General features: G+C 43.6%; 1 protein-coding gene across 1 annotated transcript in view; it reads left to right on the top strand.

Moving 5' to 3' along the window:
- Window positions 1-262: 262 nt before the first annotated feature.
- Window positions 263-11895, top strand: part of slc41a2b (solute carrier family 41 member 2b) — a 37203-nt gene continuing 25570 nt past the window's right edge. The window contains exons 1-7 of the mRNA XM_031869827.1: window positions 263-365; window positions 1451-2134; window positions 3585-3692; window positions 6293-6364; window positions 6995-7139; window positions 7369-7515; window positions 11528-11675. Of these exons, the coding sequence (XP_031725687.1) occupies window positions 1589-2134; window positions 3585-3692; window positions 6293-6364; window positions 6995-7139; window positions 7369-7515; window positions 11528-11675 (1166 nt within the window). The 5' untranslated portion in view covers window positions 263-365; window positions 1451-1588. The remainder of the gene's footprint in view (window positions 366-1450; window positions 2135-3584; window positions 3693-6292; window positions 6365-6994; window positions 7140-7368; window positions 7516-11527; window positions 11676-11895) is intronic.

Genomic DNA, 11895 nt, shown 5'->3' with positions numbered 1-11895 from the left:
CCATCATCACCGTTACTATTTGCATCATCACCAAGAATATAAAGCTAATAAAATCATTAATGATTAAAGACGAGGGAAAACATTTTTTGCAAATGCTGCATCGTTTACCGTAGTTTCAAACTAATGTTTCAAATGCATTTAACATTACGTCTTTGGTGTTAATCAAGGCTACCCAAAACGTTGATGTGCCAGTGCGGATTACGCCCACTATTTTCAAGACGGAGTAGTTCATCTTTTCAACATAGACAAGCTTTGGTGGCACTTTTCCGCTCTGACGCGGCTCTCTGCCTGGCTCTGGCTGGCTGACTATCAAGAAAGAAGACTCCCATCTCTTCTTCTGGATGAGATGTCTCTGCTCCAGAAAGGTAATTTATGGAGAGAAATCATATCCGGTGACGACCACAATAAGTAGTTTGCTGTTCTTATATGTACTAGCTAACATTCACCGTATTCTTGGACCGCTAACGCAGAAGCCAGCAGGGGAGCCGCGCTGCCTACTGTTTTTTTCTACTATTTGTGCCCAGCTAGCTAGCATAGCACAGTGTTAGCTAACATCAGCATACAACTACAACTAGCGTTAGCCAATGTTTCGGTGTTTAGCGTTGTTATCAAACAGTTTCCGTCATATGGCGTTAAACGAAGGCGTTATCATTAAGTAGAATATCCTGATACTGACTCAGACGGCTCATTTGAAAGGCCTGGCCAATAATGCACATGAAAAGATGGACAAACTAAAAGCTACTCTGGACTGCATCATCAGCAAAAGACCAAGCAACACGGTGCTACTTTTATTTTCAGAGGCATATTTTCTGCTCTCGCTAATGCCAACAATAGATGCTAAAAATGTATCACGCTGTTCAGTTTCCTCTGGATTTCTCAACATTTATCATTGTGTTCCTCCACTTTAAACTGTGTAGGTACTGATGGCGATTATCTTTTATTATTTAAACTAATACATTCCTTTTCCAGTGAGTAACGGTACCCGAGTCTCCACCTCCACAACATCCAGAGAAATGCCTTTTGGCCAATAGCATGTGATGTGTGGACATTTGCATTGTGTGTCTGTAGGCTAAATATCCCAACACATTGTCCGGCACTGAATTGTGAACGGGAGACTAAAAATGATCTTTAAGATTTAATGCCTTTTAAGATACAGAAAGCCTGTAGCCACTGTACCTATGTGTGCGCTTTTAATTCAAACTCCTGCCTCTCATGTTGGTGTAAAAGCTGCATGGACTCCCTCACAGCTCCTCTGTTATCCACATGAAAACAGCTGCTCCACATTTAGAGCCTTGGTTCTCTGGTTACTGAATAATGGAGGTTTTGTTCCTCTTGATGAGAAGTCACTCAGCTGTTCCATCTCAGTGTATTGCCATCTTAAATATAGTGTTTTTTTCTGTTCTCCCGTAAATTCCCTCCTCTGTTATCTGTCTCTGTGTATTTCCCTCAGGCTGATGAGTCTCTAAAGCCAATTTCCAGCATGAATAGTGCACCTGAGCCAGTCTGAACCACTTGAACTGTCCGTCTTTTTTACACTACTCTGACACTGGATGACAGGAGATGAGAAACTGCGGCCCTGTACCACACCATGAGTGTCCAGAGTCTGGGAGGAGCCATTGGGGATTCCCTGGGCTCTAGCCTCACAGTGCGTATGAGCGGAGCAGGCGCAGGGTGGAGTGCTCTCTCTCTGAAACCTGTTTCCTCTGGGCGGATCGCCTCTCTATTCCAGACCATGGTTCCCACCGGTTACACCAAGCTGCAGGAGGAGAGGCTAGCCATGGTGGACCTCGGAGCCAAACCCGAGTGCCCCTCGCTCCAGAACGGCTACAGACAGGAGACATCGCACGTAGAAGGCCGGCGGCTCCTAGACCGGGCCTCTCGCTCCTCCGTGACTTTATCTGACTGTGGAGATGGAGGCTACTCCGAAACAGAGCCCATGCTGGCTGAGAGGAGGCTCTCCGCGGAGGAGGCAGATGAGGACGAGGCGGATGAGGACGAGGAGGAAGGGCCGAGAACGGTCATGCAGAACATGCCCAAGGAGTCGCTGCTGGCCATGGCGCTGCAGATCTTGCTGCCTTTCTTGCTGGCTGGATTTGGAACTGTATCAGCTGGAATGGTGCTGGATATTGTGCAGGTAAGCTGAACCACAATGCAACTATTATTCAAAGCACAACCGGCATGGTTGAGAGCTCGAGAATGGGTGGCACTAAAGGCTAATTCCAGTTGATCACATACTGGGTCTTATTTTCATAGTTGGCGCCATTGTTTCCATCAGTTCTGATAACACTGTACTCAGCGACGTAATCAGTGAGATGTGGAAGCAAGGTGTCACCACCCAAACAAAGTCTGAAGGGCCAAAAAAACATGATCGCTCAGACAATCGGAGAGGTTATAAACAAGCAAACGGTTATAAATCCTCTTCACTTTTTACTGCAGAAGGAGGTAAAAAACCTCTGGCCCAATGATGAAAGTATTGCAATATATATGTATTTGCAGCATTACAATGTGGCAACATTCCCATTTCTGTATCACAGTTTAATAACTATGCACACATGTAGCAACAAGAATACTTCAGACTGCTTAACTCTGAGAACAATTCCTATTGTTTCTGCTCAAATAGAAATTTTAAATCAACCTGGACTGAAATCTTAAGAATTGCCGCATTAAAGTACAGCTGGCCACAAGCTACTGGCTAAAAAAGAAACAAATGATAATCAATTGCCTGTTTTTAAAGCTGCCCTGTGGTGTTCTGTTTGCAAAAGTTCTGTTTACATTCAGTGTGTCTTACAGACAGGCTCTGCGTGTTTTCCTGAGGCCTAACAAACATGTTGAATGCATCAAATGTTTTTAGACACCTATAAGAAGGTCTACCTAAAAGGGAAAGGGCAGCAAGGTAAAGAGGGGGAAATATTTTCTTTATAGCGTACACTTGTGATTCTTTTAACTGTCTAAAATACGTCCACACGAGTACATTGCTTTGCTCCCGTGCTGGTACTCCTGTCTGTTTCTCCAAACTCCATCTACTGTAGGTAATACACTGGCTATGGAGAAGTAGCTCATACAAACTACAAACTATTCCTGTTCCACTTAGTCGCTTTTGAAAGCTCCTGAATAAGCTGGTATATGGATTTACAATTATGATTATTTTTATTTTGTCTAGCAGATTTTCATCTTACAGAAGCTATTTTGACTTCATCAATGTTTTCTTGTTTTGGAGGACGTTAACGTTTGAAACAATTAGTTTAATGGGTGTTTTTGTCTCGATTGACAGATGTGTCCATTGGGTGCTGCATTCTAATCCCACCCAGAAAATCCACATTTCAGCCAACATCATGGCAAGCGAGCGTTAATCCATGTTTTTAACATTTGACACCTTTTTATTGATTTTCTGCCACGATTCTCTGCCACTCTTTTGACTCTGTTGCATTTAGTCGACAGGTTCATAGGCACACATGCAAATGATGAACTTGCCCCTTATCTAAAGGATAGCGTAGTGTTTGAATTTGAATGTGAAACGTGGCTGAGTGAGGGTAATTAGAAGGTCGGACATGTCCTCCACTTTTACCTCTCTGTGTCACCTGCAGCACTGGGAGGCGTTCCAGTACATCACGGAGATCTTCATCCTGGTACCCGCTCTGCTCGGCCTCAAGGGAAACCTGGAGATGACTCTGGCCTCCAGGCTGTCCACAGCGGTGAGACACACGCACACACGCACGCACGCACGCACGCACGCACGCGCGCGCGTGCGCGCGCGGTCACAGTCAGAATGACAACAGACTAATTCAAGGTTGGTTTTGATGCTCGGTTGAAATGGATTTTGTCACTAAAAGGTTTAGGCTGTAAATGTGCCATGGCCAGTAGCAAATGCATTTATTGTGATGTGGCAAACAGTAAGCCAGCATGAGTGAAGAACAGACATCCCATATATTCTGCTGAGGCGGTGTTTACTGGCTCCAGCTGATTTGAATGAGCTACAAACACAACAACCTCTGACGCGTCCAGTTTTCTCTCTGTAGCTGACATGTTCAATTTGTTGTAATTAGATGGCTGGAGTCCAGCGTCAGGCTGCATTGGCTCTGTTCGCCTGCTTTTTTTTACCCCACAGCCTAGTCGACAGAAAGTTTATAGTGCTTTTATACGTTATTGTGTTCTAGCTAAGCGGCCACCTCTGCTTCTGACAAGTAAAGCCAATGCTAAAGTGTCTTAAACTTGCATTCTCTCTACTGGCCAGCAGGGGGCGACTCCTCCGGTTGCGAAAAGAAGTCTGGTTGTATAGAAGTCTATGAGAAAATGACTCTACTTCTCTCTTGATTTATTACCTCAGTAAACATTGTAAACATGAGTTTATGGTCTCAATCTCTAGTTTCAAGTCTTCTTCAATACAGCATGATGTTCATTTAGTAACTTATGGTCCATTTAGAGTCAAACAGACCATAAAGCAGGGTATGCTTTAGGCCGGGGCTACCTTGTGATTGACAGGTCGCTACCAGAGATCCAAGATGGCGACGGCCAAATCACTGAACTCGAAACCAATGGGTGACATCACGATGACTACGTCCACTTCTCATATACAGTCTGTGGTTCCAGCCAGCCTCACAACATGTCCTCTTAGTGGATGATGTGTGATGTCATCGTGTGTTTGTTTGTGTGGCGTTGCATCATTTCTTCTGGTGGTGTCTCACCTCCACAGACTAAGCCTCTGTCTCTCTGCCTGTAGTTGTTATCGGTCGCCTCTGTAATGTTGTCTACTCGGTCAGGTGAAATGGAGAAGGAAACAGGTTTAAGGCCTGCAGTGGGATACTGTCCCCTTTTCAGCTCAACTTATAATTACTTTTTTTTTTTTTTTTTTTTTTTTTTTTTTTTTTTTTTTTTTTTTTTTGCAGCATCTTGAATGTCTTTTGGTGTGAGAGCTTTGCGGATTAGGAGTTGGTGGAGGAATCTGCTGATGTAGCAACAGTGAAGGGGTGGTTTCCTGTAGAGGGAGGGGTGGGACGGGCTGCTGCAACCAGGATAACCGAACAGTCAAGATGGCCAAACTGTTGCTCCACTCGAAGCCCTCCCAGAGCAAACGGAGGATGAGCAGTAAGGAGAGTGAACAGGTTCGCCTGGTAGAGAATCATACGTTTGTAGTGCGGGATTTCCCGTAAAAAACTGTGTCGTTACAATCCTGTCCACAAGTGCACAAAGTGCTTATTCAGGCAGTATTTTCCTGTGTATCCATGATGTCTTGAAGAAGTGACGGAGCCAAAATTCTCTCTTTGTTTAGTTTTGTCTTGCTTCTTCCCGTTGGCCTCCGGCTCTCAGCACACAGGCTCCACATTGACACAGTGCTGTGTCAACACGGACAGCGGAGCTCAGCGTGAGCTGATAATTCCTCAGTGGTGTCCCAAAGAAACAGTTTGTCTTTGTGTTCATGTTCTCCTTAAGGCCATGAAACAGGCCATGATTCACATACAGGTAAACATTGCTCATTATCATTTCTGTGGTAAAGTTGACAAAGAGAAAGAATTTAGTATTGCACTTCCATAAGGAGACTCGAGACTTTATGACCCCAAAGGCCTTAACACTTTTTATCGTGGGATTGTTATGCAGGTCAAAATATGTTTTTTCATCAATACTTTCACACAAAACGCAAATATTACATAGTGGAAAAGGAGACGTAATTTTTTGATTTTTCTGAGCTTTTGAATAAAGGAATCAACCAATGACGTTGTGTGGAATGTTTCACGTGGCGCCTATATTTATAAAATAACAACACAGAGGCTCCGTAGTCCGAACCAAGACCGCACACTTTACTACACTTCACCTCGACAAAGGCAGCGCAGGCCAGATCCACGCCTTCTGTTCTTACCTTTCACAATAAAAGCCCTCGACATTTAATATTCACAGTCCAGCGTTCTGCGTTTTCGTGTTGCTTATTCGTCACGCCTCTGCTGTGTAAAGGCCTTATGTCCCAAGTATGGTCACTCTACAGAAACATTGCATCCTACATTTCCCACAATGCAACTCAACAGTGTCTTTTGTTAGACCTTCCCTGACTGTTACACCCTCGCCTTTCAAACTCGATGACCGCAGTGGTTCTCTTATAATATTGTCGTCTTTAAGCCCAAGCTGAAATGTCAGTCAATTTCAGACTTAACACAGCTTCACCAGAGCCACAGAAGACATATATCTGAATACACTACCTACTAACCACGACTACTACCATACTGAGCTTCACCTATAAAATGGGTTTGGTCCTTAGTCTATATTTTATATGCGTTTCTGTATTCTGTCCTATTTCCCAACACAGGTGAATGTGGGCAAGATGGATTCTCCCATAGAGAAGTGGAATCTAATCATAGGCAACCTGGCACTGAAGCAGGTAATCACTCCCAGATAAGCCTTCAACCATCCACATGCACGTACAGCCGTTAGAATGAAACAATGCTCCAGTGATTGTTTGACACTGATCAGCTTCTAAGCATGTTCCTTATCAAACCGAATACAGTTCTTATAGATGCCTCTACTGATTTGTCTTCCATATTTGGCTGTCAAAAATCATCCGATGTGATTATATTTAATATAGGCACAAAATTTCACCCACATACTATCATATTTATATAACGCTATGGATGTTATGTGTGATTCTCTTGATAAACATCACCCCACTAGCAGTGGTTGTAATTGGTTGGATCCAGGTTAGTGTCGACTCAGACTGTTTTATTGATGTCTCAGTCTGTGTAGTAAGAGTACATTCTCTGTTAATCATCTACACACACTGATAAACACACACAGCTGGTTGTACGCAATAACACCCACGTCAGCAGGAAGTGTTATATAATGGATTGAAAAAAACCTACCTGGACATGATGTTAATTACAGTATTTCACATTCATGTTTATGTGCCACATGACCTATAAGTAACCCTTCTGCTGATCCTGTAAGTACTGTTTGCGTGTTTTTCACACACACAATAAAAGAGCACAATAGTAACTCCCCCTCTCTCCTCCAGGTCCAGGCCACGGTGGTGGGTTTCCTGGCCGCCGTAGCAGCCGTGGTTCTCGGCTGGATCCCGGAAGGGAAGTTCCAGATGAGCCACGCTGTGCTGCTCTGCTCCAGCAGCGTGGCCACGGCCTTTATAGCCTCCCTGCTGCAGGGTAAACACACACACACACACACACACACTTACACAGTGACAGCTGAGGACCACTGTTTAAAATAAACTATTAATACTGTCACTGGGGAGAAGCAGGGTCAAATCTGTAGGACTACAAAAACACGTATTTCTCTCTGACACACTGGTTGTTTAATAATGGCTGAAAGTCACCAGTAATATGAGGATCATCAGTCAAGTGCTCCACTCTTTTTTTTTTTTTTTTTGGTCAGGTTTCATCATGGTGGGTGTAATTGTGGGTTCGAAGAAGACGGGCATCAACCCAGACAACGTAGCCACACCCATCGCCGCCAGTTTTGGTGACCTCATAACCCTGGCGATCCTGGCCTGGATAAGCCAGGGCCTCTACAAGTGCCTGGGTAGGTGACCAGCTACTGCCTTTAGAAGTAGATGCATTCCGATCCCATTGTCTTTATATATATTTTTAGCTGCATACTATGCAATGTATCGATGATATGATTTCTATCATTGTTGAATGGCCTGGCTCAGGTCAAACACTTTTTATAATACATGAACAAATGCATAGAAAGAAGGAACGCCGCACCACTTTCTTTTATTATCTAGTGCAGCATGTGAGCCACCAGGTGGGTCCATGAGGAGCTGAGGATGCAGGAGGACTGTCGCCAAAACTGTCCAATCAATGAGCTACCTTCTCAGTCTACATGACTTCACGCTCACAGCTCTTGGTTCTTTTGTAGAGAGTCACTGACTTCATTAACATGCTCACTAATATGCCATTATTATTCTGAATATGACGTGGGCCATGTGAACATTATATTTCATTTGGATATTCAGAATCAGGCCTGAGCAGTTTCCGATTTAAGGAAATATGCCGGTATTACTCTGGTTTTAAGAGTTTTTACGTCAGCTTGCGACACACAGCAAAAAAAACTAAGTATATTGTGCAGGTCAACACAGCCGATGTGAACGTGGATCGGACCAGAGCCGAAAAGCAGCAATGTGTGAATAAGTCTACAGTGTGAACGCACATGACAGACTTTTCTAGTTGTAATTTTCCATACATTGCACATGTATACATGAGATGATGTGTTGATGCTGAAATGGTAAATCCTATCGTCCGAGTCTCCAGTTATGATAAGCTTTGGATTGAAGGAACACAAAACACATTGACAATCACTGAATGTGGTCCATCTCCTCTCCGGTAAGAAACGGTTGTTAGCCCAGATGATCGTAGTGAAACACTTCCCTCGGTTGGCCAGCAGGGGTCCCTCCTGCCACGCTCTGCTGCAGTGCTGCCCTCCACTCACAGAACACACCGTCCCTTTTTCCTCCCACCACACATTCCACATGTTTAACTCACACCGAGACCTGCGTCGCACCACCTTGTGTCACTCAATACCGCGAACTCTGGGACCCGTGGAAAGACTCACTGTCTGGTCTAATTGTATGACACAGATGTTCACCACAATGAAGGAGCAGTTTAGCGCCTTGAGCTAAATGTGTTCAACACACTTCAGATTTCATATTTCCATGGCGGGGCGTCTGGCTGTGTCACTGTCAGGACAGTGGCTCTGTTGTTCAGCCACGCCAACACTTTCCTGCTGAATTGGTACAAATGGTCAGTTCACTCTCGACTAAACATAATTCAAATCACATGATTATCTACACAGATATGAACTTAATGCTTCTAATTTTGAGGCAAACCAGCTGAGCAGAAATGATGAAACATAGTCCATGCTGGAGCCAAGCGGAGCCCAGTCAGGTTTATTTATAACGCGCTTTCAGCCAACAGGCTAGTCACAGAGCGCTGTAGCTGTGAAAATATCCAGAGGCCCGAATCGGAGCTCGTTAGAGCTTTTTCACTGAAAAACAGCTGCAGGTGAAAACATAGCGATGAGAGCCATGAGACTGAACCAAAACAGTGAAGTTGTGGGCTGAAAACCCAAAACAAAGAGCTGAAAGATGCTAAAAATCCCTGCAGCGCTGAGGGGAACTGCAGAGTTTGTGATAATAATAATAAACTGTATTTATACAGCATATTTCAAAACAGTTACAAAGTGCTTCACAAGAAAATAATTTAAGCAAATGAAATCCAGAGCCTAAGGGGTAAAACAAGCCGGAGCCAAATTGTACATGTACCAACAATTCAGATTGTTGGTACATGTGGCACTAAGCCAGGGGTATTCAACAATTATATTTTAACAATTATTATTCTCAGTTTTCAAATTTAACTGGATGGATTATAAATAATACATAGAAATACATAAATAAATGTTCTTCTCATTTCAAGTACAATAGGGCTGGATTAAAGAATACAGAAAGCTTTTGAAGAATGTGCATCTTAAAATAAAGTAATTCATTTTAGAAAAATTCATTTAACTGAGTTGTACTGCAGCTTTAAATTCAGTTCATTCAGGTGTGAAGTGATGTCAATAAAAAGCCACAATATTACATTTTTCTCATCTTCTAACAAGAGAAATGAGTGTGCATGGACTTTATCTGTGGTTATTAAACCACTTGTTTCAGCTCTATTCTCTGTTAACATCATTGTTGGACAGTGAATTCATGTGTTAGGATTCTGATCATATTGGGCTCTTAGCTTTATTTTCTGTCTTCATTTCAGATGAGGGTGGGTACGTTTGCTCAAAAGAGTTGTGCTTTCTCTCGTAGTGACGCTTGATATTACCACTTTTAATTATAGTCACGGCCTCTTAACATATGAGATACACTGGTTTTAAACTGTCCGTGGGAAGAATGAATGTATAAGAGTCTGTTCATTCTTGGTTTAAAGACTCTGGTCTCTCTGACCACTTTTCTCTCTTTGGAGAATGTCATGTGAATTAACTTCATTGACCAAAGTCATTATTCTCCTACTCTGTTATCTGTTTCCTCGTCTCTCCCCCGTGTGTCACGGTGTGTGTAAATCTCACTCTAGTCAGGAAACTTGTCAGAATACTCACACTTGATTGGCTGAGCAGCATCACGTGATGTGATTTACAACGCATTGGCCGGTGTGTTTCCTGCACTGCTGATCAAGTGCCGTAAATGCTGGAAAAGCTGCGCCAGCTAAAATAGAATCGCTCCGTCAAACTTTCGGTTTTAGCTCCTGGGTCCGGATACAACGCCGTCTGGATCCGGACCGCGGTCCGCCTATTAGTGACCCCTGCACTAAGCCATGTGGTGAGTTTTTAGAAGAGATTTAAAAGAGGATACTGAATTTGTAGCTAGGGTTTTATGTCCTTTTAAAGTTCTCCAGACTCATCTTACATTGTAATCTATGTAGAAAATGTGTTACTTCCGCATCCCGGACCAATGTATTTTAAATGTTCTGCCCCTACCTGATCAAGTAACATTGTCAACCCATACAGTTAGAAAGTTCAAATAATCCCGCTTCAGATTTATGGCTAAGCCCCATAATGCATCTTGCCATTTCTCAGCTAAAGGAGAGATTCAGACCGCTCTTTGTCCCGGCGTAGCAAAGTTAGCAAAATATTTTCCACCGCAGACGGACAGGAGTATCAATGGTTTGTTCATTGGTTTTATTCGCGGCAGCAAGGATACTCAATGGCAGGGTGTCAGAGGTTCATGTAAACAGTTTAACCTGTAGAAGACCTTAATTGGAGTGCGGCTGATAGCCAGCTGACTCTGTCAATGTTAACTCCGTGTCAGATTCAGTGCGGCTCGATTTGGGTACAAGTCTCCGCTCTTAGTATATCTTTCTCAGCTCTGCATTTAAGGACCGAAGGGCTGCGAGAGCCCATTACAACCTGAACACTGGACATTTCTGTTTACAAGTTACGAGACCACAGGGATGATAAATCTGGGACGGTTTCCTAATGACGGTTATTTAGTGGTTGGAACAGGATCCTGCTGCAAACATCTGGTGGTGGCTCTAAGCAGGTGCTTTACCCTAATTGATTTTTTTTTAACTAGTTGTGCTATTTTGTAGTTTGAACAAAGAGAGGGCAGTTGTAGAGAGAAAGTGAGAGGAACCTTCCCTGTGTTGGTGTGCACTTCCTCTCGATGCTCCGCATTCATAACATATGCAGCTCATAGTGAACTATAGGCCGAAGCCATGCGGGAAGATTTAAAAATAACATCGACCGTCTGTCAGAGTTCCAGCAGTTTGGTTAAACTTTGTGTATTCTTGCCCTGCTGTTAGTTCATTTTTTATTTATTTAAATATTCAATCAATTGAACTATTAATTAGCAAATTAATTCAGTTTTTTCAACAATAAACACATAAAATTGCATGCGTTTGTTTTCCTCAAACTTAAGTTTCTGAAAAAAAGTATCATTGTGGACCATACCCAGCTGGTTTTCCATACCGTTTCCCCAGTGCATGCTGGGAAAAGCTCCAAACCGCCACCCAGAGAGGAAAAATAACTGCCGTCTCTTCCTCCTCCCCAGATACCTACCCGTACGTGTCGTCACTGGTCTGCGCCTTCTTCATGTGTCTGACTCCTCTGTGGATCATCGTCTCCTCCAAGCACCCGGCCAGCCGCACCCTGCTCTACTCCGGATGGGAGCCAGTCATCACTGCCATGGTCATCAGCAGGTGTGTGTGTGTGTGTGTGTGTGTGTGTGTAACTGTGTGTGCCTGTCTAGTCTTCAAAGGAGGAAAGAACTGCTATTCTGCGTCTGAAACTCCCGGTGTCTGGATGACTCATCCCCCTAAACAAATTTGCAGCACCCGAGCAGACACTAATATGGCCAGTAGGAAGGGAATACTCAGTGCAGCAGATCCCACATTTCTCAGGCTTTTTGAAGAGGAGTAA

Source organism: Anarrhichthys ocellatus, unplaced genomic scaffold (genome assembly GCF_004355925.1).
Source record: "Anarrhichthys ocellatus isolate YVR2014 unplaced genomic scaffold, GSC_Weel_1.0 scaffold49, whole genome shotgun sequence".
NCBI lineage: Eukaryota > Metazoa > Chordata > Actinopteri > Perciformes > Anarhichadidae > Anarrhichthys > Anarrhichthys ocellatus.
The sequence above is the reverse complement of the archived record's forward strand: the minus strand, read 5'-3'. Positions and strand labels throughout refer to the sequence as shown.